Consider the following 25,853-nt stretch of genomic DNA (forward strand, 5'->3'; position numbering starts at 1 on the left):
AGGGCCGTGTCCTGTGACATTAAGGCAACAGAGCACCTGCTGTTGGGGGAAACCTCTGTACACCTGTGTAAGAATGGAAATGTTTCGCATGGTCTTTCATCCTGTCCACCACATTCTGTCCCCTTTTTACATTCAATAGTTTAGTTCAGAATGAGGATGCCTTAAGTGGTAGCTAGTGTAAGGTACATACCGCTTATACTAGTGTATCTAGTATAAGACAATTATATGCCATGTATTACATACCTTGCAATACAAACACAAACCCTGAATGCAGAACACTAATTCCGAGCCCTATTGATGTTATAGTGGTTGTTCAAACAACCAAGTGCAAGCAAAAAGAAATATTCCTTGGCGGGATAAGACTAAGCATCATGCAAACACATGGGTCTCTGGGGTGGTAACACACAGAAGGATTTCCTTAAAAATGAAAAAAGTGCCAAGCAAAAAGAAAATTCCCTAGATCAATATGTTGACAGTTTTGCAGCTTTGGGTGTGGCCTCTCTGATTTATACTGCTCCAGATTACCCATTAGTTTTTTTCCACCTCCTTAATCTGACAATATTGAATTTAAGAGACTATTAGTATAGCAGACATTATTTCATTTGCTAGGTATTATTGCAAACATAACAGCACTTCCAAAGTTTTCTTCAAACTGGTACTTTTACTCTACTTTTTGTAAAAAAGAATCTCAATATAAAAAAGGTTTTTCCAATATTTCCTATAAGAATTCTTTTCCTAATTTCATCTACATTTCCGTTACTTGAAGGGTTTGTGTGACTTTATGTATCCTTCAGGTATTTGCAACCTACCTGCTCTTACTACCTATTAGAAGCATTTTCCTCATCTAGTTTTCTAAAAGTCACGTTACAGAAACTGCCACAGGCCTGTCTACAACTGTAACAGCTCTTGCAAATGCCTGCCCTAGTGAATGATGATGCGAACATTTAAAGAACATATAACAGTAAACAGTTGTCTCCTGTGTCAAAAAATAAGTAAGTATATATATATTTCATCAGTGTATTTCTTGTTTTTGTTGAGACCTGGAGAGAGGCATAGCTTGCTAAGGCCCTGTCCACATCTCTGCCTGCCTGACAATATTTTTATCTAGCTTTTAATGACAGTCTTTTCCTAAGAAGATATTTTACCTTCTCTGGGTATGCCCATTTGGTTTTTTATCTGGTGGCAGATCAATGATGAGCACACACGACTGGGCATGTTCAAACCCTTCCTTGTTGCTGGGGGTCTTCGGGGAGCACTGAGTCTCCAACATGAAGACCTGGAAAACAACAAATGACAGAAACAATCAGTTTAGCACGTGCACTGGGTCCTTCAAGAGCCTGACAGTAGGATTTCCTGGATTGTGACAGATCCGGTATGACAACTTATTTACAGAGATTAAAGAAATGCAAGGTATCCACAGGCAGACCTTCCGTGGAACATGCTGCTTTGATGAACAGCCTCAAAGCCATGGGCTGCCTCCAGACACCCAGCAGAGCACATGGAAAATGACACACATCTTTTTTGCTGAACTTGTATAAGGTATGACACTAAAAGCCAAAACAAGCTTTATGCTGTGTGCTACTACCTGTAAGCGTAACGTATAGTAGAGACAAGGACCTGTTTACATAGTTGACCTGTTCTACCTAGAAAGGTTGGTTGATGGAAGGATCACTTTCACCCACGATGAGACAACAGACACCTAGCTTGTTTGGGAGGGAAGTGTGGAAACTGCTCTCAGTTGCTGTGGCTTTGTTTCACAGCTTAGTAGCTGTGTCAAATTCTCACTTGGAAGGACTCAGGCAGTGCCACTGAAGGGAGTCTACTACAGAAGTCCAAACGCTACATTCCCTATTTTATGAGTTTTGCCTCTTTAAAACTTTTATTTTAAAAACACTTTTTCTATTCAAAGCCTGCCACTGTCACATTGTTTGTGATCACAAATCTGAGACATCTCAGATTTTCAAGCAACATCAGGGTATGATTAATCAAGTCAGAAATCGACATCAAACATCTGTTGGCTCTCTAATCCATCTGCTTTCCCACACTGAAACTGTCATATAGTATTGACAGTTTTAAGGCACCCTGTAGGTCATTAAGTTCAGTCTGCTGTACTTCAAGGAACTTATCTGCTATAACCACATTCTCAAAATGAACAACCTATGTATTTATACTTTACCCATGTATTTATAGATATAAAAAACAACTATATGCCTCTTCAAACTCTGCTTTGATAGGTTGAACAAACCTAGTTTTTCTAGTATCACATCACAGTCTCTGTTCTAATTTATTTTTTTGCTCTTTGAACCTATCGCCCTTACAGAATAACCGTAAATGTGTATGACATTATAGATGAGAATTCATAGTGACACTACTATTTCTCTTTCTCTATCAGAAACACTTCCAAAGATGTATGCTAAGATTGCCTATTCTAAAGCTATGTTGTATAATAGGCTCATAGTCCTGATCAGGTATCTAAGCATTTTCCCCCACCCAAGCATTCCTCATTTCTCCTTACAGGGTAACAGCTTTATTTATTTATTTTCCTAGCTCTTATTTCTTTTTCTCACTACTACTGTTAGATAAATAAGTGTTAGTCTAGTAACAAGGAAGGCTTTTTAAATTTGCCCATAGGGTTTGTGGGGAAGGTTGTGGTAAAAATGTGCTCCAAGGAAAAGCCCCAAGTTTAAAAGATTCTGTGACTTTCCCTGAAATGTCAGTCTCTACCTGTTGTGCCATGGCTCTGATTCTCCAGTATTCAGCTTCAGCACTCGGTGAGAGGGAAGGGGCTGCCACCTTCACTTCACAGGCATCTCCACTAAAGCTTTCAGAACCACTGTGGAAATAGCCCAATAGGTTCTATAGAGAGACACAACATCAGACTTTCACTGTGCGTTAAATTAAGTCAGTGACTGTAGAGTTGTCCAGTCTGTTCATGGTAATACAAGATTTGCAGTGATCTCTCCCAATACCATCAGCAGATCACCTGCTACTTAGCATTCAGTGTATTTGATGCAAACGCATTACAACTTCTTATGTAGTCTGGCCTGTGATGACTTAACAGGATTTTTTGTTACAAGACAGTGAATTGAGAAATAATCTATATGGAGCATGCAGCAACAGGATCAAGTAAGCAACTTTGTCTTCTGTCTAGTTTCGGCCAATCCAGAAGAAGAACTGGATCAAAAATTAAGTAACTCTTCTGATTTCATATTGCCAGGGCAATTTAAAATAAGTCTGCACTGTTAGTGACTATTGTTGTATGTACCATGTTTAGAAAAACTGATTTCAGTCTCCATTGTTGATCCAACACCTTTCATCTGAGTGAATCAAAATATAACAAAAGCTACAACAGAATCTTTAAGCCTCTTTTCCTGGCTCAGTATCCAAAAAACTTTTCTGAGGGAAAAAAAAAGGCAAAAAAAAAAAAAAAGCAACCTGTCAAAAGTTAGTGTCTATAATTAGTTTTGACTGACAGCAAAAAGGCAGTTTACCTTTACTGGCTCCAGAGTGGCAGAGAATGCATCCTGCAAGGCACAACATGCAAGTCTCCACATCTCCTCAGTAAAAACAGGTCCTGCTGTCACTAATACATACCTACGAGTAGGGACACAGGAAAACGTTACTGTAAGAAAGAACTAGACAATTCTCTTTTGCAATGGAAGCAGGTTGAAAACTAAAGAAAAGGCCCACTCAGTAGCTAGATAATGATTAAGAATTACCAGTTGTTATCCTGACCTATTTTTGTAATTATACTGTACTTCTGAACTACTTTTTCCTTTGATTTTCCTCTTTAAGCAGACATCTCTCCAGGACAAGAACCATAATGGAATGCTTATCTTGACTATGATTGCAGTAACCTGGAGACTGTGACAGGGATTAACTACATTCAAAGACCTGTGAATTCCAAAAGAAAGCTCCTGGATTATTATTTCTAAGGATCAATTATTGACCAACTATAGATAAATACTGTACAAGTGCTTTTCATGGGAATGATACACATAGCAATGCCCAAAATTACACGTTTTGAAGAGAGAAAACAGCAAAAAAGGCTTGTAAGTCTACAATTCATTGTTCAAATAACAGGAGATAGATATATTGTAGACTTCTTTTGGGATGCTAGCCAACTTACTCAGTCCACAAGTTCTTCAGAGATAATAAAGACATGTTTTTTGAATATTTTAACGGAGTTAATAGATTGGTACCTGATACATGAGCAGCCAACTCTGGAAATGATTTCTGTTGGCTCTGCTACACAGGCTACCAGCAACTTGAAAAGATCTTTTAGCATAGTATTGATCATATTTTCATAACCGATATCTGTAAGGAAAAGATATGGACTGGTTTTATTTAACATCATTGCTTTTCATTATAATTAAAGACAGGCTTTCTATACTTACTGCCATTCAGAGACATTGCAGAAACATTTATTTTTATACAGATATCTGTAAAGTTCAATTTGAAACATGCATCGCATCAAACTGAAATAAGAACAGTCCTTTTGATGTTAACAATACAAAATATCTGGACTTAAGTGGTACTAGAGAAATTATGTTAGCTGCTGTTTCTGGAATATTAGTTCTTTAAGATCAAAGTCTTACCATCCTCTTTTGGAAAGCGTAATGTAGACTGTGATGATTTAATTTTGAAGATAGCCCTGCTGTGAGAAGGAGGATGGACTAAGTAATACAAATAACCTCCATAGTTCCCTTACAAGTTACATTTTTCCATAATTACAACCCCTTTTAAACACTATTAAAAAGGAAAGCAACCAAATTCTCAACCCTCTTCCTCTTAGTTTATGCTGGAGCGACCAAAAAGCAATGAAATCACCTTCCCAAGTAGCTGTTCATTAACATGTCACCAATGATTTCAGTAGATTTGATAATGTAATGACATACCTGAGTGTATGAAATTTTGAATGTGCTCCACTACGAGTTCACAGGAAAGGCCAATGGCATGCTTGAAATTAGCAGATGCCACATCCCAGTAAGAATGGTCACCATGGCTGCGATGGAGCCAAAGGGACATCGTGGGAAGAAGAAGATGTACAACTGCATAAATGCCAAATCCTGGGCCTTAAAATAAACACAATGATGATTGTATATTTTTGCTTACACAGCCTACATTTGCAAAGTTGTTCCAAGGTTGAGGCCAGGGGTGATGCCAAAGAAAGGCGGTTCTGGAACTTTTTTTTTTTTTATAGGATGAGAGGGGAAGCAGTTTTGGATTTAATAGCGAGGTAGTATATGAACATTTACCCAACTGTGTATCTTCAGTGCTGCCCAGCAGGTCTACAGGATTGTATAACTTTATCAGTTTCCTGGACACCAAGAAAACTTCCTCCATGGCTAGAACACTGACAAAGTACTGCACCCCTTTAACTGTGCATGTGGAATTTCAACATGGGACTTCAGTTCCTACATGATGCCTTTTGTCAACATAAACCAACAGGCTAACTGGAACCACAAATCATGTATTGAGAAAATCCCTTTGTATTTGACAACATCTCTGTGCAGCTCTAGCACAAGTAATGCAGTTTTCAGAGGTGGTTTAGGATTCTAAGAGCATCAGGTCAGGGCTCTAGTAGCTCACAGTTTATCAAGACCTTTAATTACCAGGTGTCTTGGCAATGTCCCTCAGCAATTCGAAGAGCAGATCCAGAGTCGGAGGTTGGTGCTGGCGGGGACAGTTGGATATGGCAGTTGTTAATTCTTCCAGTAGAATAATCCAGACATTGATAAGACCTACAAGTAAGGAAGCAAAAATTAAAGATCAGTATGAGTGAGAGAGTGCACAGACCACAGGTGGAATTTGCCCTCAGAAAGTGATGGAGACTAAGAAATTAATTAACTTAAAGGTCATGGGTTCTTACTCAATCACTGCTGCTGTATAATGGTGGTGGGCAATATCACTTTTTGAAATGATGGTCCCCTTTTCTTCCCTTTTTTATTAAGTTTCATGTGTTGTCCCTTCCTTCCTGCTCCACACACACCTTGTTGTGGTCTTTTTTATTAATCTGCTACTCCCAGCGGTCCAATTTTTTTTTTTTTATTCGCTCCATAACCTATTTTAAAGTCTTGCTTAGTATTGGCATCAGCCAAGTCAGTCGGTGAAATTTGTATCTTTTAATTTTTCCTTAAAGAGCATACAAAATGCAAAGTCGAATAACCAAATGAATGTCCTCTGAAGCATTTCACAGCAGGTGTGGATGTTGTTGCTGTCCAAAAAAAAATCTCAACCTTTTCCAAAGACTTTGAATCACCCCTACAGAAAGATCTTATTAGACTAAATACTGTCTTTTATTTACACCTTGAAATTTCACTTGGGAAAAATCAAAACTGTAAGAATACAAAGCAAAGCCTGCAACCAGTACATGTATAATTATACATGAAGCGCAGAACTCAGTAAAGGATCTCATAAAGAGTAAATGCTGCCCAGAATGGTTTGTACCTGTTTTGGTCACGCTTTTAGATAAAGGTTCTAATGTGACCACCTGTAATTTAACTGGCTTTATTTGGTACCCAGAACTAAAGAGTAATAATGCCTCATGAAGTATCATCAGGCTGCCTCAAGTGTCATCTTTAGGTGTGTAAGAGGTCACAGACAGAAGAGTATTAAATGTGAATACAGCAGAAAACTGCTAGAAAAGCAATCAGGATGCAAGTAGTACTGAGACTTTGAATGTACATTAGCAAACTCTTGAAACGTTATAGGATGCAACTAGTTTTCAATACAAATTTGACAATGGTTAGGAACTGCTGCCCTTTAATTTTTTACCAATCACTTAAGTACTTGCTCATTTCCTATATTATATCAGTGATTAGAAGGACCTTGAACAGTTACTCACTGCTCCTGTAATGTATTGTGTTATTCTTGATGTAAGTCTCCTTAAAAGCTATGGATTTATTAGGTTACAATTGATTTTACTTTGCTTCACTAACAAGCCCATCTTCTCTGCCACCCGTAGCCATGCTGATGCAGTTAGTTTGTGTCTGCATGATGCTTGCTGGTTAATTATGTTACACAAGCAATAAAGAAGTCTGTGAAGTATCTTTGTTTAAGATGCACTGAATGTGCTGACTGCTAAAGTCTTCCTGAGAACCAAGGAAAACAGAGTGGGATCCTTCCTCTGTTACTGCATTGATCGGTTATTTATTCACACCACTTCCTCAGGGTACATTCAGTACGTTTGGTGACATTGTCTGGAACCATACAGATTTATTTAATGATCTTTCTAAACAAGGAAACAGCACAACTCACTCAGCACTAAGCCTGGCTGTCTTCAGATCTGGGAGAACTGAGAAATATCCATGTTTAGAAACAACCTCTTGAGAAGTTTGTCATGGAATCAAAGACACTATGAAAATACACTGCACTACCATGCAGCAAAGTAGGCTAAAACATTTTGCCCCATCTTGGTACTGACTTTTGGGACTTGAGTGCCAGGTGAAGCACTGTCTTCTGTCTTTGTAAAGTCAGTTTACCTAGTGTTCTTCTAATACCATTACCAGCTAAATAAAAATTGGGTGAAAGTTTCAGTGGTTTGTTTTGATAATAACCAGATCAGAAGGCTTCCTTGCTGCAGGGTGGCATTTCTAATCACAGCAAGCAACACACTGACAGGCAGAGCCACTTCATAACAGTAGGTGAGTAGAGCTCACCTGAGGTGGGGAGACCCTAGATTAAGTCCCAAGCCTGACTCAAAGCAGAGACTTCAGTGCTTTGGGTCTCCCGCATCTCAAGTAAACATCCTAAAATTTCCAGAGACAGAAAAACTCAAAAAACATAGAAAAAAGAAAGTCCACGTTTTTTTGTTTGTTTGTTTGGTTTTTTTAATGAGGACTTGTGGTTTGCTTTTTCAGAGAGCAGCTTTTCTCTCCTTTGTCAAGGGCAGCAGTAGAACAGCATAATCCATGTGATGAAAGAGCCTAAATAAAAGGAGGTACCAAGAATGGCTGCTGAGGCACCTTAAATTAAAGGCATCAGAGTCAGCCTGGTTTTCTGAACGGTTGGAGCTGGCTCTTCACAGAGGTATTTGGATCTGAACAGCTCAGTAATACAGAGGTTCAAAACTGTCTGTACTGCTTCAAAGGGCCATCACAGGTCCAGAAGCACAAAGCCTGCATTCCTCTACTGCTTGGCTCTATACACATCTAGTTCTGAGGTTCATTGAATACCTGGTTAATCCACAACTCATATGAGCAACACTGATAATCAGGAGATGAATGCTGCTTGTTTTTTCTGGAGGTCATAGGGCTTTTTATAGATTGTAGAAATCCTTCATTTGGTTCAACAGACCACAGGACATAAGTTTGGAAATATATTTAAGCAAGTATTTTTTATCTTTCCAAACTTTAACTCAATATTGATAATTTTTCTTTAAAGGCAGGACTGTCGATTCCAACCTTAAAAGGTTTCACTCCTTTAATGAAACTGTGGTCCAGAAAGTATTCTTATGTTAGCTCTTGGGAATATATATTGTTTGTATAATGAAGGTCAGGATAATTAAAATATTATTAAATTAATTACAATGTTATTACCTTGTCCCAAGAGACAGGCTGTATTTTTCTCATTTATGAGCTGTATCTTTTAACATAAGGGAGTTGACATGACCTTAGGTTCCAAGCTCTGTGTGTGGGGGTTTGTGTGTGTGTGTAGGCAACAGAGTCAAACTATGAAAAGCTTTTCCCTTCCCTTTTTGCTTTTGGCAGCTGGCAAAATTTACAGCGACGTGTGGAAGAAGCAATTGATTCATTCCTCATTTACTGCTTTCAGTGCACTTACCAGTGTCGTCATCAAAGTCAGAAAGGATGCACTCAATACCATCCTCACTGCTGGCTGATTGTTCCTGCACTCGGCGGGGCAAATTAACAAGCCGGCCACTGAGGAAGATAGGTTTCAGGGGCATTTTATAGATTTTGGCTAACAACTGGAAAAAAAAAAAAAAGAGAAAAAATACATAAGAGAGAAAAATATATACAGGAAGGTGTGCAAAGGCTGTCATATACTGCACAGGTAATAAAATAAAATTAAATAAAATGAAATGAAATTAAATAAAATTTATGAAAGCGGCATAGTACCAACATCTGCTCTGTTCATCCAGCAACAGTGTACATTAAAAACACAGTGTGAACTCAGAGGTCTTCTGACTATTGACAAGAAAGGGGTCGGGGGGGGGGAAGAGAAGGAGAAAAGTAATTTAAAGAACATTTGTTTGGGGAAGGGAGCGCGCTCCTCCCTCATTTGCGGAAGACAAATGTTTCTACTTACTGATTGCACCTATGTCCTGGGAAGCTCCATTAACTGCACACAGAGTACTTTGAGCTCTGAAGGGCTACATAAATACTGGTAAAAGCACCTGTACTGGTCTACTGCAGAGCTTCCATTACACAGCAAATATAAAATTTGCTATTTTATAATATTTGCTGTTTTGCATCTATGGTATAGATGAAGTTAATACTTACATGTCTGGTAAGCTGGGATGCTTACCAGTGTTTTATTTCTTGGGACTTTGTAAAGTAAAACATTTTTCTGCAATATACAAACAGGCTTTCTTTTTAATCAACCCATTTTTTCTTCTACTGGATAGTTAAAATGTATAGCAAGATAAAAATGCTGTAAATGCTTTCTTTTAAAAAGGAGGAAATGTTTCTGCCTCACAGCGGACTGGGGTTTGTAAGGATGTGATGTGATACACATAATGTATATGTAGAACATACATTAGATATACACACTATATTCACTAATTTTTTGAGGTATTTATTAGGCTGAGCTGCCTTGTTCTTTCTTTTTCCACCAGTCAGTGTACTGAATACACCAGTTATCACTGAATTTAGATAGTAAGTCCTTTCGCCTATTGCAATGTCCTCTGTTATGTGTTTTTACTCTACCTAGAAAAAAGATGCCCTGGGTCCAACACAAAGACCTGCAAGTACTACAGAAATACAAACAACATTATAAAAATCAGACAAAAACATCCTAATAACCCTGGATAATAATCTGTGCTCTCTGCATGGAGATTACAGGGAAGATGCCAATATTCTAATTGTTAAAAATTTGCCCAGAGCTTCAGATGTATTTTCATGGTACAGATAAGCTGCTACTGTTAGGAGGGTGTAACTTGTCGCTGTTCTTAAGATCTGAGAATTTTCATTGATTTTTTTTTCTCCTTTATTTCAAATTCTGTTTACAGTAACAGTTCAAATAAGCATTAATGTAGCTTTGGATGTGTTACTACTGGCTTTTGGATGTTCACATTTTCCTACATGCTCCTTGGTTCTGAGTGCTGTTATCTCCTCCATTTTCCCACTTTTTAGCTGGCCTAGAATGCATGAGACTTGTTCAGATTGCCACTCTATCTGGCAGCGCACCCTATTACTGCTGGATTTATAACAAATTCTGTAGTGTTCATGCAAATTATCTAATCACCGATGCAAAGCCTGGAGGTAAGGACTGTTTCCTGTATAACATTATTCAACATACCTGAGAACATCTCCTGAGGTAATCAAGCGCGGGAAGGCACAAGTCTGTAGATGCTGATCCTGGCACACAGTCACCCATCTCCTTACAATCTACTTCCCCTGAGGATGGCAAAGGCAGCATTGGGAGGGACAGAAGAAGAGAAACAAAGTTCCAGTTTACTGCTCATTAGAAGTTTTGCATTTCACATAAGGAAAAAAATCAATGCCACAGTTCAGTGAAAAGTGTCAAATTCTAATGATCAAGGCAGCTTTCTGGACTCAATTTCTTCACTGCCTCTCCCTTCCCTACCGTACTCTGTATTATGTAATAGGATTCTCATCTTCTGCAGAATCTGATGTACTATGGCTTAATAGAATAAAAGGAAAATAAGAATATTTACCCAGTCCTTTCACAAACTTCATAAGGCACATAATATAACTGGTGGCGGCATTAGCAAAGACCTGGATGCTGTCTGTGTTTAGAAATGCTTCAAAGACATCAAACACTGGGGCCTGGCGTTTCCCTGTGGAAATAACAAGATGAGACCTTATCCCCATCCCCCATAAAAGTGATGTTCCAACAGTTTCTCAACAATTTAATTGAATCTGTAGAATCTCTTCTATTCTGGGCAGAGACAGAAATGCTCTAGAAGTAAAACCTAATATGCTTTCTTCCCTTGCTCCTGAGGCCAATTGTGTAACCCTATGTAGAAAGTAATACAAACTCCCTTCTTTGTCTTATCCATGAAAAGCATCAGCTTACCACTGCACAAATAGTAAGGAAAGGTTTAAGCTCTCAAACTCAGGTGAGTAGCTAACACTTCTGTTTGGTGGAGGTTTGTGATTCAGTCCTCAATAACTGTCAAGATGACAGCACTCACAGGGAAAACTATTCTGACTATTTTGATACAAAATAGCCTTGTTTTTCCTAAGTAGTTTATCAATCTTCAGAAGCTATATACACTTGCATTTTGCCATTGATCATAACCGATCTGAAAGACAAAATTTAGGAGACAAATCGTACCACACAATAGTACTAGAGTTTGCTGTACACTTCTACACAAGTAATTTGAATCCCTGTGGACAAGAACCTTGTCCAATCCTTGGACAAGCACCTGCCTGGACTATCACACTAACTGACCTTGATGTGTAAGAGCATCATGTCATAGTAAGAAAAACAGCCCACATGAGAAATGGTGGCTATATGCCCAAGCAGGGGAGCAATTAGGGCCTAGCCATGCTTAGTACTCCTGCACTACTGTTTTGCTCAAAAATATTCTAATAGGTTTGAAGCATGTCTTCCTCATTCTACTCATCTGCCAGAATCTAAGAGATAAAAACAACATTACCTCTGCCTTCCCTCCCAGCCCAACTAACAAACCAGATACTTCACTACTGTCCTAGAGTATTACAGCACCACTGCTACATCGTGAGCTGTACTGTTTTAGAACATCTGTTCTGGTAGGGCATTTAATACATACCGAGTTATTTACTATGTCCCCAAGGAACAAAACAGTGAAATAAAAGCACATACAAGTCCTTACCCATAGAGTATTCTCCTACAAGGTACTCTTTAACCTCTGACTTATTGCCGCTGTGAACTGTTTCCAGGGCACTGAACAGGGGTCTCCATCCTGACTGGATCTGGGTAGAACACATTTCCACCAACTCGCCTATAGAGGTGACCACCTGCAGACAGTGGGGGAAAGGTTGAAAGAATAAAACCAAAAAACAGAACTGATACATAGCTGGACCTGCAGAAGGAATAAGGATGGCTTTAAACCCATCTCTAATTCACTCTGTTTTATCTAGATTTCAAAATCTAGGCTATTTTCTTAGGTATATAATAGAAAAACTTATTTAGTTGCTTTAAAGGCAGGTGTACTTCTACTGAAGAACTGGTCTAAGAAAAAAACAGGCAAGTGACCAGGTGTAGAGTTCTGAAAACACAGTGCTTCTGCAACTGTATTTAACCAGTCATTGAAGGTACTGCTCTAATACCTGTTATGCTAGAATCTCAGGAAAAGAAATACTTTGGTAGGTTCGAGTATCACCTTTGGGTCTGTTTCTGAGGGAAGACCAAAATGAAGAACAGAGCCTCATATACACCATTCAGCAACTGCTTTACAGAAAACAAAACAAAACAAGGCAAAAAAAAACACAACAACAACAAACAGTAGGTTACGCAGAACCAGAGCAACGTGTCAGGGCTCTTTTCCAGTACAGAAAGATATCTGTACTCTACCGTAGTGCTAGCACAGGTCAGCAGAGACCTTCTGATTCCTTTAAGATAATTAGGGGACACCATTTAAAAGGAATTTGGGAAAAAATCCCATGGACCAAGTGTGCTATGGAGACCATTCTTCTTATGGGCACAGTAGGTTAGATGCAGACACCCTAATCAGGGCTGACTTGCCTGGTCCTGAACATCCTCATCACACAGCTCTAGCTGCATGATACGCTCAAAGGGGCGGAAAAGCGACTCGTTAAAGTGAAAATGAGAAGGTTCACTCCAGTCTGTCAGCACTTCAGTGAGGATGTCATGGATGAAGGAGACAGCCTTCCGAGACACGTGTCTCTCCTTATGACAGGCAGCCTGCAGGGAGAACATGAGTATAAGACTTCGCTCTAACAAAAAATTTGCTTTTAGTGAGACAACTTTAAGGGAGGCAAGCATTTCATGTTGCTGAGCCCTGAAGATGGCTTCACCACTGATGTAACTGGTGCCCGCACTGCAATGAAAAAGGACTGCTACGGAAACAGATGACTGAGAATCTGAGCTGCTTGGAGTCCTACAGGTGCCTGAAGGTTTGATGAAAATTCAAAAAGCACAGAGGCTAAAAATAAACAATAAAACCCACAGAACAGAACTCATGTTAAGTGCTGTCTTTTGTTTCTACTACGTGACCATTTTTTCCCTTCAAAAAAGTAGCTTCTGCATATACACACCATACTTGAAATATGCATGATCAAATGCCACTTTTTATTTGGTTATTTATGAAAATTAAAAGTGATGAGAACCTGCTCACTTTGGAAGGGCTATTAAAAAACTAAGCACCAGTGAATCTGGACATAAAGTTGCTCTATTTTGACCCACCATGCAGGTTATACTGAATTCTGTCCTTTCCCTGATGTTGCTCCTTCCCAGTAATGCCCTCATCTTCACTGAAGTCAGCCACAAAGATTGACCATCCCTGCTATCTAAAAACACGGAAATGATTTGAGGAGTCTAAACTGGCTTGGGATCTTGAAAGGCTTAAAAGTGCTGAAAGCATGGAGAGCATTTAAAGTGGTCTCAAGCTGGCATCCAAAGACAAGTGTTAAGTTTTCAAGATAAAGGGCTGTTAAAGCATACAATGAAATTATTCTCTGCAATTTCTGCTTCACTTAGAGGTATTGCACTGAGACTCCCCAAAGTCTGAACTCTGTTGTAAGATACTCCACACATTTTATTGAGTAAATTAAGTGCCATGGCAATTTACTGAATTGCTCATCTTAAACTCTTAACACACCTAGGCACATAACACCATGTACGTCACTAATACCAAGCAAGTACTGCACATTTATTAATATCAATGATACAAAGCAAAATGCTCTGAGAAGTCAATACATCAGCATTTCACCAAATAAGACAGAAAGTTTGGTTGAAGAAAGGTCATTTCTTGTAACTGAAATGCATTATGTGGCTGCTACTGGCACGCCACTGACCAGAGTTTACAAGGAAGAAGAGGAAAGGGAAAAATTTAGCCATCTTCTCAGTTGTGCTGGCTTTATGTGGGCTTTTTGTGCATCCTTTTATAGACAGACTTGTTAGGATGCAGGCCTTGACTTAGAAAATAGATGGAGAACTTGCTTGTAACCTCTTAGAGTGGTTTCATTTTATTCACCACAGACAAACAAGAAGTATCACATCACGAAAATCCAATGCATTGTCCCTGGACCTGTCCATTTCAGTTATTTATTTAGAAGTACAATCCTCAGCAGCAGTATCACAAGAGATGACACAGTATATACAACACTGCAACAGGACTGAGACCAAACTTGGCATAATGTTGAGGGTTAATTTACATGTTAAGAGCTATTGAGCTTTCTCCAGCTATTTCAGCTTTGCACCCACTGCACCCATTCCCGTTTTCTCCCCCACTCCTACCTCCACCAGGTGAGGTGCCACCAGGCTCCAGCAACGCATGAGGTGGAGCAACGGGCGGGATTTGCTCCTTACGATTCTGAGCATGGCGTCACCAAGACGGAACAAGTGAAGTGCGCTTCTCCTGTCCTGGGTAGATTTTACTTCACCTACAAGGAAGTAAAAGCAAATAAATGGAAGCTAACAAACAGCTGCTCCTCTATCTCTGGATGTCTAAAGAGGATTTTAAATCTGTTTAGAAATTAATAGTACTCAGCTAGGAAGAAATCCTAGCTATGCCTGTGTAGGTAAAAGAACAAGAAATTGATGCAAGCTTTAAGAACAACATACTAAAACCACTTCATTTTTATTTAAGTGATCGATTTTTTGGGAAGCACTTTTAAGACGCAAATACATGGGAAGCTAATATTGCATTATAATTCAGTCATGATAACCAATACAGCTAAGTGCAGACATATTTAGCAAGGAGTTAAACAACTGATACGGAGAACCAAAACAGTAGTTGCAAAAACCTTTGGTGACATCTACAGGAAACAACATAAACTGCAAATTATTTAGCTTTAGCTTGTCTTTTGTATTTCTCACCAAGCAAAGGATGTGAAGCAGAGAATTTGAGAAAATGATCATCTGCTCATGAGCCACTAATACTCTTTATTTTGTATTGAAAAGGATTCATTTTCCTTTCCTCTTACAACATTTGGAAACATAATTCATTGTCTCATTAAAATATGGGCACAACACTTTTAATACAAAGATATATGTACAATTAATTGCTCTATCTTATTTTAATAGCATTATTAATAACTACTGTTGATTTACTGCTACGTATAAGATAACACAGTCACTGTTTATTAAAGAAACTGATCATCGTTGAGGCCTGGAGACAAGACAGAACAAAAAATGAACAATTATGTTTCATATTGAGATAATGACAAATAGTACCTCAGGGAGAGGGGAAAACAATTAAATTGGAGACATACACAAGATAAAATCCATGTCTGCCACAGAACAGACAACATTTTACAGGCTTTGTACTGTATGGTATATGCTGCACTTTTCTGGGGAAGAGCAAGCAAGACAATTCATCACTTTTTTCAGTTGTGTGCTTTGTTTGCTATCACTTACTTTATGAACACATCTGAGGTTATCCCAAGTGTCAAATGCCTACGCTAAAGCCACTGTCTTAGCTCTACATTCACCTTCAGAACCTTCCTTACCAGATCAGGTTGGATCTGGAGCTGTGATTAAATATTGGTAGATAATTAACACCCCAAAGTCCAATCACCAAATGAACGTCCTCTGAAGTCTTTCACAGCAAGTACGGATGTAGTCCCTGTCCAGAAAAAATTCTCAACCTCTTAATTCTCAACCTAAAGATTCCTACAGAGAAATCTTATTAAATACTGTTTTATTTATACTTTGAAATTTCACTTGGAAAAATCAAAACTGTAAGAATACAAAGCAAATCCTGCAAGCAGTACAGTTGTACATGAAACACAGAATGCTGAAAGGGATCTTTAGGCAATTTACCTGGCATTGCTAGGGAGTAATCAACTGTATCTGTGACTGAATGGAAAAGCTGGGCCTGAGAAGCCTTCTTGAGCTGGTAAAGAAAGCCTGCCAGTGCCATCAAGTTTAACTTGTCAACAGCATCTTCAAAGAGCCTGTGACAAAAAGAACAGAAACCAATTGAAAAATTCATGATACAGAGACTTAAATGTGCATATAAGAGGAAAACCCTTATGTGTCAATAGCTTCAGTGTGTTGCCTCTGGCAAAACATTGGTTTATAAAGGGTTTCTTCATTTATATAGTGCTACAGAAAGACTTTGATACAGAAATATTAATTGGAGCGTGGGAAGCAGAGTGCTGTAGGACCAACCAGAACCTTTCCAATATTCAACTGCAGCACTAAAACAAAAAGCCACTTTTTCAAAGAATCACCAGTTCCCCATTACTTTATCTTAATGCCATAAGCAGTTCGCGAACAGTGATTCAAAAAATTGAGAATATGCTCAGTCCTCACAGTTAACATCATGGCTTCAGTGACTTTAGAGTTGCAGCAGTTTGTTCCATCTGAAAAGCCCCTTACATGAAAACAAATTAATTTAAGTATTACACCTAAAGTGGCTGTATCTGAATTGCTATTTAGGAATATAAACAGTTGTTATTTTCAGCTGCAATGAGCTCTTACGATTTAAGATTTAAAATATGTACCCTTAAAGCTGTAAAATTTTGCTTAGATAGGAGGTAGGTTTCCACAGAGATCACAAACAAATTCACATGGTACAGCCAGAAGTTGACTCAACTACGAATTCCTGCTACTGCTTTTCAGAAGAACTTTCTATTGTCCCGGGAAACTGAGGATTAAGTCCTAACGACGTCTGCACTAAAGGAACAAACCTGTGTCCTTAAAATTACAGTACTGCTGTTATCTAATCCTTGGAACAAGGCTGGAATCGTGAGCTTAGTGAATAAAAGGTACTGTCCATGCACAGAATCGAACTCCCACAAGTATATCCGTATGCATCAATTTTTACTCTGAATTTACAAATAAATCCCTCCTGTGGGGAGAGATCAATAGTACAAAGTGTCAGCTAGACAGCTGAAAAAAAAAGGGTATTAGAAACATGCAAAACCAGGAAGTTTGCAACTGTATCCTTGGCTGCTAAATGAATGGCAGAAAGAGCAAAATAAAAGTCTGTGACACATCAGTCTGCAGACTGTGCTGTAGGGACATTTAACCTAGCCAGTCTGTGAGCATGCATGGTGGCTTTCCCTCCTCCAGCACCTTGGGGCAGGCTGACAAGCTGTCCACATTGTCCTGACAGCAGCAGCTCTTTTCTGACTGACACTGGTCTTGACAACTACATTTTTGTCTGCTTTAAGGAGCAAAGACAATAGATGAATTTGCATGCAAGCAATAAATCTTCCACTCCCAGGATGCATGTGATTTACTTGGCATATTCACTGTTGTGTGTGCACAGACATACTCAGCCCAGTGCTTCCACAAAGCAGGGCAGGTACAGCAGAGGTGCAGAAAGGCAGGTATTTTAGGAACTGCTGGTAGTGACACACACGTAGCTCTCTTGTGAAACTCAACTGAAGCAAGTAGCTGCAGCAGCCATAAAAATCAGGTCCCACTGCACCACAGAAAGGTCCATTTTGGTCCTGTTCTGTGAACAGAGACTCTAGTCGTGCTTTTACCTATCAGCTTGCGTGGAGAGTGTGAGAACAGCCTTGGCAGCACTGGTCCCACATAGCAGGCTGCCTCCACGGAAGTCGAAAGCTCTGCCCTTACTGCTCTCCTTGATAAGCTCCTGGATGGAAACCGGCTGAATAACAGGATTGCTGCTGAGGGTGGTCTCTTGCTCAGGCGTCAGTTCCTGGGGAGACTCCCCCAGCTCCGAGTCTGGTTGCAGGCCTCCAGGTGCTTGCTGTGACTGGGTGATGGTAAGGGAGGGCTGCGAAGCACCATCGCTGAAGTGGGTGTGCTCCAGCGTGCTGATGTACTCACACACCCTGAGAACAAACAGGAGAAGGAAAATATGGATAAACACCCTAGAACAGCAACTCTCATCTCCCTAGAATCAGAGGGCTGAAGAAATGCCTGGATCTGTACTCCAGAAGGACAGTGTAAGTAAAACTCTCAGCCACATCATAGATAACTTGTCTTCTTACATCCTTTGGCCTCCCATGTGCCTTGACAGCAAACAGCTTAGCTGAGGAGCCTGAAAGGCCTTTTAGGTTCCTGGGTCTGCAACAATTTTCTGGTAATGCTGGAATTTCTAAACATTGATTTGAAGTTTCTAAGCACTGATTTCATCTCTAAACAGCAGTGAAAAGAAGTCTTTTCTCTTACAGATACCAGCAGTTAATTCACTCTGATACTGGTTATACAGAAGACTCCCAGAGTACGTAAAGTCTTTTGTCTCAGTCTGGTACTTTCAGGCAACATGGTATAAATTCTGTTTCTTTTGGGAAAGCTGCTGAGTACCTGAACACATGAGGCCAGCAGTCCTGATTATGGCTTCCCATCTCCAGGCCCACGTTAAGGACTGCATCCATACACAAAACATGAGCAGTGTGTAGGCAGACTCCCTGCACTTTCCCCATCTGCTCCAGTTTCTGCTCCACTTTCTGTTTCACTGCAGCATGAAAAATAAAAAGAACATTACCTTATCCAGCTTTTCAACAAACATTTGTTTGCACATACAGTGGAGGTAAATGTATGCAGTCTGAAAGTTACAAAAGAATGGGGATTTCAGAAAAAAAAAACAAACCACAGCACCCCATTTCTTCTTCATAAACATAGGGCAGTTTTAAAATGAAAATTCCATTTGGATTGATTTTATGAGCATGAAAAATCAGTCTGAGATTAACACTCCTCCACCCCCAAATTCACATCTTGTTGCCCACAGAACAGATGCAGCATTGCCAGCAACATTACATGTTTCTGTTTGGAGCTGGCTGGATTTTTATTTATTATTACCAAAATCTTCTTTGCCACAGAAAAAAAGGTTTACAGATTTTACATCTATTTCCATATGAAATTCTCATCAAAGAGCTTTTGGTAATAGATATTCTGTCAAAGCAAAATTAATCCTTATCTGAACTACCAAGCATTTGGACCTCATTCTTTTTCATGAGAATCTCTGAAATTTTCATGTTGCATTGGAATTGAAACAAATTGTGAAGCTTTTTAAGCTTTCATAAAACAGATCTGTTGGCCTCTGGCCACCACTGCTGCCTCCTCTTTGCCTCAATGCGGCCTGGCCAACTCGCTTCAGTTATATCAAGCAGAGTGATCCAAACACAGATTGTGCTCAGGCCTATTCAGTTTTGGTTTCTCTACTGAGTCACCAAATTAAAGTACCAAGAAGGGACATTTATGCAACACTATGTTTTGTTATGTTTTTTTTTCCATTAGAAATCAGATGTTATCTCGTTTTCCACCAGGCATCAGAGACAACAATTGACTTTACTGACTTCCACTGTTATAGGGATGCAGAACTTTTTAGTTGTTTTATCTTACTTTTTTTTTTTCCATTCCAGCTTCATTTAACATGATTTGAAAAATTTTAAATATTTGATGATGACAAAAGCAAGCAGGATGTACAGACAAGTCAGGGAGCAGGACGCAAGCTCAGCTTCTATTATCACACTACTGTTTCTCTGATGCCCTCTGGTTGTACCAGTATCACAATTTTTAGAAAGTGCAGGTTTCAAAATGCACTTAGCCTTATCTGTTGTTTTACTAATTTCAGTTCTCTATATATACCAATCAGCATGACATAACGTTAAGAACTCAGGACAGCAGGACATGTATTGAAGCCTCTAGACTTACATCCTGCATGCTTGCAAGTGAGTAATGCACAATACTGACATCTCTTTCCGTTGTGCTTCTGTGTATAGCAAAGTACCTCATCTGCAGGCAATATGAGATAAGGTGAATCACTTAATCACATTGTTACCTTGAGCTATGGCATCACTGGGCTCTTGGATTTCTTTCTCCTCTTTCTCTTCTTGGACACAGGAGGCAGCAGCCATTTGAGCAAGAGCAGATGCACAGTTAGCAGCAACACCTGTAAAGCAACAACACAATGTTGAACCAGCATTTTCTCCCCATCCCCATGCAATCCAAGCAACAGTTTGTGTCAAGGGAAAGATGGATGGACATGTCTATGCTGTAGGTCAGAGGGGCTCCAAGGGGAGTTCTGCAGTCCAGGTTCCTCGATCATCCTCGACAAGAACAGGATGCTGCTTTTCTCTCTCCCAAATTCATTCAAGGAAAGTTATCATCCCAATTGATAAGCCTGCCATGACAACCCACATGCAGGAGTACCTAGAGCACAGCTCAGCCGGGCTGCCCTCCTCAGTCCATCCAGGCTCACACAGATGGAGTCCTTCTCCTTTTGGTTCTGCTCCTTGGCTCCTTCTGCTCCCAAGATGAATGCCAGCCCCTTGGAGCTGCCTGCCATGCGACCAGTTAGCGGTGTGGACAAGGTGTCAATCATGTTCTTCCAACAGCCGATTAAGAGGTATCGGGCAAAAGCAACTCCTGGAGTGAGAAATGCATTACTGCATTACTACTACTGGAAAATGACTTAACAGCATCAGTGGTTAAAAAAAAGTCATAGTTGTTCTCTGCATACTGGACTGTCTATCTGATTCTTGTGTAGGATGTACTGACAAACTTCCCTCAGCCCTTAAATTGCTCCTTTAAAACCCAATTTTTATAAATTTATGGTATAAAACAATGCACCGTCGGCAGATACACTTGTACTTACAGTACAGGTTCAATACCTGCAACAACAGAATCATCTGTCTTCCGGTTTTGGGAAAGAGGAGATTGAGCTGAAGCAGATGCCATCAATTGGCCACCAATTGCACTGCTTCCCAAGCCATCGATGTCTGCCAGAACATTTAAAAAAAAAAAAAAAGATTACTATGCAACATGCAACACACAGATGACATAGATAAAGCATCTCTTACTGATTCCTTGTTCAAGTAGGTTCTAGTGCTCCAGATTTCTCAGGTATGTCTTTTAGTTCCTCTTTTCTGGCAGCCTTATGAAGCCTTGCTATAAACATAAGCAGTGGCACATTATGCTTTGCCCAGAATAACCCACCTTTTCTTGGAGAAGGGAAATAACCCACTCAACAAAAGCCCCCCAGAGTTACACAGTCAACATAACTCTTAGTAAAGATTACATGGTATTTCTTACAGTTTAGAACCTCCTTCGCCCTTAGATCTCTGTATTTCAGAGTATTTCATTTCAAGTCTTGCTAAATCCTTTTACTGTGTGTTCCTAGACACACTGGGATCCTATATCCTAAATGGGATTTTTAGTAGACTTATGTGGGCTCAATCTCAAAAGAAACACAACCCTTTCTCCAACACAACAAGATTATCTTTGTAACATAGAATTTAATATTAGGGGCATCACATTGATTTGCTTTCTAGAAATCCCTCTCTCTCTCTTCTCCACACAATTCACAGATATTATTTTTCTGAAGTGTTTTCTTCAGCTTCCCAACTGACTATTTATCACTCAACTCAATATTTAAAGGCAACTCTGAGCTCAAAATGATAAGCAAAAACCTTTCAGAGCATTGTTCTTTGATGGCGTTGCTCTTTGTTAATGAAGCCAGTGTTCTCCCTGCATACAATGTTTTAATTACCTCATCATAATCATACAGTACATACATTGAAACAGTGCATTTTATATCAGTACAGTATCACAGACATCTTGCTGTGTTTCAGCAGATACTATTTAATTTTTCTCCTCAAATGAAGCTAAGGATTGTTTTTCAGCACTTGTTAGAGGTGCTGTGGGTCTTCAGCTTCTTACTACTGCCATTTGGCATACCCCTGGCATAGCACAAATCAGAACCAAGGGGAGCCCAATCTTTGGAAGGCTTCCAGGATCAGACTCCACTACTTGTATTTGTATTGCACCACAGGCATACTGAAATGGCTTTGCTACGACATCAAGAAAACAGCATCTTTATTGTTTGTCATTAACAGGTACCAAGTCTACCATAGCTAAAGCTGAAAGAATTAAAAGAACTTTGGTTCAGTGAACAAATCTACCCTTCCTGTCTCCATTATACTTTTAGTTATTTAAACAAACAAACAAACAAACAAGTTATTTAAAAAAAAAAAATAAAAAAAAAAAACAAAAAAACAACAGTATGCTAGCAAAGTGTATTATTTTACAGATAGGTTTTTAGCAGTATCAGTAGGTTACTGGATCCAAAAGTATGTAAAGAAGCATATTTCTTCCTGAAAAAATGCCTGAAGTCTATCTGTACCTCTTGAAGTATCAGGCAGCCACCTTTCTGAGAAAATAACAGAACCATTTTTTTGGCTATATCTTGATTATTCATCTCAATTAGCAAACATTCCTCCGCAGGCAATAAAGAGCTCATTTGGATCCTGATAATAACTGACTTCGGGACACTGCCGTCACACAGATGGTATCATACAAGCCAAGACAACAGGACATTCCAGTCTATTCAGCTTTTGATGACACTGGCCACAGAGAATCAAGACTACTACTAAGTTTCAGGGGTTTTGTTTGTTTTTAAACCCAGGCTCCAAAAGCTTTCTGCCTGATACATAACATGCACTTAGTATCTGCCACAGCTGAGTCTGATTCTTTCTTTACTTGTACTTTAGTGAAACACCACACGTTGAATGATTACACACTGTTCTGTATGCAATGGAGTGAAGCAGTGTGTTATTGTAGCTTTAGACACACGTTTGGAAGTTATTCCCTGATATCAAAACAAAATACTGACCAGTCAGCATGGTGATAAGTGGAAGGCTGTGCTCTTCGGGGCTTCCCCAGTATCCAGCTTCCCCCAGCATGTTCCTTTCTAGTACCTGGTGGTACAGCTCTTCAACCCAGGCCTGGGAAAACACCATCAACACTCCACTGGACTGGACCTGCTTCATGAACTCTTTCTGTAGACAACCATAAAAGCCAGATGTAAGACAATGGTAAGTCCTATAGCATGAGCACTTCTGGTTCTAGATCCATTCCTGTGCATAACATAATGCAGGAGTAGAAATGAAATTATACAAAAAATAAGAATAAACCAAGGATCACAATGTGTCTCTATGGCAAGAATGACATGAACATGATTCTCATTGTACAACAACATACACGAGGAGATTTCTCCTATTGCACTTCATGCAAGATACAAATCGTAGTGACAGCTCTTGCACCATGACAATGGCACGTGCTGGTCTTTCACTTTTTCCACAAGGTGGGGATAGAATCTCAACTCCAATAAAAATGAAATTGTGGCACCTAATGTTGCCTGTCCAGCAATCAGGCTCTTTTGCATTGAACATTCACCACAGATAAACTCGGGCCCAATTAGATACATCTGAACTATTTTCAACAATACTTAGGTGTGTTTTGCACAGGACTGGCCCTAAAGGAAGTTTTGAGTTACTGATTTGCTCTTGCAGCTGCTGAAAAGCATACCAGAACTGATGATGATGGTCAAAACCAGTTGTTTTTAGTATTTCCTAGAAAATAAATTATCTTACGTGGGAAATTCAGCAGGAACGGTACTTTTTGACAGAATGTTTTGGCTTGTTCCATATATGCTTGTTCCTTGGTTTTGGATTTCCATTATTTTTTTTTATTTCTAGGAAAACTCTGGAATTACTCACCTTCGACAGCTGAGTTGAGAAGCATAGATTCAAGTTTTAGAATGCCTGTAGCCTTCAAAACAATTTAAAACAAAACAACAACAACAAAACCTGAGGAATCCCAGGTGTCACAAAAATCATCAGTTATATGACTAAAACCTAAACTAATTATCTCACTCAAACTTCTCATGTCTTCATCTATGTAAATACAAAGCTAGTATTAAGCAAGAAATTTGTCATTATGCTCAAAAGGAGTTGCAAGATTAAGGTATGTCCCTTGACAGTGTTCACTAACAATACTTGCTTCATTACACGATGGTAATGAAGATTTGTTCTGCAGATGCACTATCCATCAAAATGACTGTTACTGTAATGATCATCAGTAAGCAGCATTCATTCCCCCTGAATTTCAGAGAAGCTGTGTAATTCAGAGGCATGACATTTATCATGCAAGATTCATAAGTAGCTTGGAGAATGCTTCATTTGCAATTATTATTTCTCCACTTAGCAAGCAGCATGAAGAACATTTATATGTGGGCTGCTTTATGTGAAAGGAAACAAAACAGTTTTTTCAAAACAGTTTTCCTGTATTCCATAACTCACCAGCAACACGGGGGCTTGGGTAGGCTTCTTCCTGTAGTAATCCGAGTTGGCCAATTTTAGGTTAAGCAGCAGAGTGTAATGTGAGACCATGTAGAGGCTGTCTGCATTCATCAGAGTCTGGAAGCTGAAATTTGTGTTTCCCTCAAATCCTGGTGAGTGCATCATACCTAACAAAAACACCATGTGAGCTCTCACATTTAACAGAGATTTTGCCTGGAAAAAAATAAATCAGAAACTAACCCTAGCATTTCAGCAGCAACAGATTGCTAGAATAGTTAATGAATCATCAGTAGAAGTGACTCTATTAAACGAACTAGAGTAGGGAGTAGAAAACTAAATAGTCCATCTAGAATGCAGTGCTGCAAGGGAAACTGAACACTCCAGTCACAGTCCAGCAAAGCAGCAACAAGCTTAATTTGAAAGACACGAGCAGTCATCAGGATGACTGCCAGGTACAAAGCAAAGGGCAGGATATATCTACAAAGCTAACCAGAAAGGTGAGCTGGGAAGGGAAAGAGGCAAAGCCTGTATACTTATAGGAAACTGAGCATCCATTGCACCAAATGGTGCTAATGAGGGACAAAGCTCCTTTAACTTCCCAGTAAATCGGTACCAGATAAATGAGTTGTTGGATGGGGACTGGAGTGCTCAGTACCTTGCAGGATCAGGCTGTAATCATCATCCTTTTCATGGCCTAGAGGTACGTGGACAAATATTTGGGGTCAAGCTGGCTGGGACTTGTTACAACTCCAAGCCCTGCTTAGCTCATACAAGACCTGCTTTCTAGACAGCTGAGCACTTGCAGCTTTGTCAGACCCAAAAGCCATCTGAAAGTGCTCAGTACTCCTGAAAACACTATTTGTATGAAACTACACCCCTACAACCAGGCCCAGTGGTTCAATGCCTCCTTCCCAGGTGGAACAGGCAGCACATACATTTTCCTCGGAGTTAGCTGACCTACTGGTAGAAAAAAATAAATGGAGTATGAGAGATACTTAATCAAATCCCTGTGATCTGTCGTTTGAGACATGAAAAATCCAGAAATATTTGACTCCCTCCCTCCATGAACCACAGTATTTCATGGTTTTCACAACAACTGTGAAATCCATTCATATGACATCAATTAGGGAAAATTAAGGAGTAAGCTTTATCCTAGAGGAAAATTTGAAATGAAAAACAAACAAAAAAAACCAGCTTCCAAGGTTAGTTACATGATGAAGCAAAGCTGTGTCATTTGGTAGCTGCTGAAGTGGTTTACTGTGAACATACTCCTCCCACCACAAAGCTCATGCCTGTTCTTAGACAAAATACAACAAACCATTAACATTAAGAAAAAAAAATAAAAAATAATCCACACACAGAAAAGAAGCAAATGTTTTTCTTGCCTCGTGAGGGTTTGAAAGCTCTGTGCTGCTGCCTTCTCGGACTTTCCACTGACGTCACTTTGGGGGCGTGGATAAGGTGAATAACTGT

General features: G+C 39.5%; 1 protein-coding gene across 5 annotated transcripts in view; it reads right to left on the reverse strand.

The window, feature by feature from the left end:
• ARFGEF3 (ARFGEF family member 3) overlaps positions 1-25,853 on the reverse strand; it is a 93,657-nt gene that overhangs the window by 11,593 nt on the left and 56,211 nt on the right. For 3 of the 5 annotated variants that reach the window (XM_066994242.1, XM_066994240.1, XM_066994243.1), the window contains 21 exons: positions 25,766-25,849; positions 24,381-24,547; positions 22,913-23,078; positions 20,913-21,020; positions 20,452-20,667; positions 20,081-20,191; positions 18,604-18,754; positions 17,814-18,128; positions 16,138-16,271; positions 14,611-14,756; positions 12,877-13,056; positions 12,005-12,149; positions 10,862-10,984; positions 10,483-10,580; positions 8,785-8,929; positions 5,616-5,744; positions 4,899-5,075; positions 4,203-4,317; positions 3,492-3,594; positions 2,725-2,856; positions 1,146-1,276 (listed from right to left, as the gene is read on the reverse strand). In XM_066994242.1, the coding sequence (XP_066850343.1) occupies positions 1,146-1,276; positions 2,725-2,856; positions 3,492-3,594; positions 4,203-4,317; positions 4,899-5,075; positions 5,616-5,744; positions 8,785-8,929; positions 10,483-10,580; positions 10,862-10,984; positions 12,005-12,149; positions 12,877-13,056; positions 14,611-14,756; positions 16,138-16,271; positions 17,814-18,128; positions 18,604-18,754; positions 20,081-20,191; positions 20,452-20,667; positions 20,913-21,020; positions 22,913-23,078; positions 24,381-24,547; positions 25,766-25,849 (3,076 nt within the window). The remainder of the gene's footprint in view (positions 1-1,145; positions 1,277-2,724; positions 2,857-3,491; positions 3,595-4,202; positions 4,318-4,898; positions 5,076-5,615; positions 5,745-8,784; positions 8,930-10,482; positions 10,581-10,861; positions 10,985-12,004; positions 12,150-12,876; positions 13,057-14,610; positions 14,757-16,137; positions 16,272-17,813; positions 18,129-18,603; positions 18,755-20,080; positions 20,192-20,451; positions 20,668-20,912; positions 21,021-22,912; positions 23,079-24,380; positions 24,548-25,765; positions 25,850-25,853) is intronic. The other 2 variants (XM_066994241.1, XM_048075710.2) reach the window with 1 other exon arrangement.

The sequence above is a fragment of the Anser cygnoides genome, chromosome 3 (assembly GCF_040182565.1).
Source record: "Anser cygnoides isolate HZ-2024a breed goose chromosome 3, Taihu_goose_T2T_genome, whole genome shotgun sequence".
Taxonomy (NCBI): Eukaryota; Metazoa; Chordata; class Aves; order Anseriformes; family Anatidae; genus Anser; species Anser cygnoides.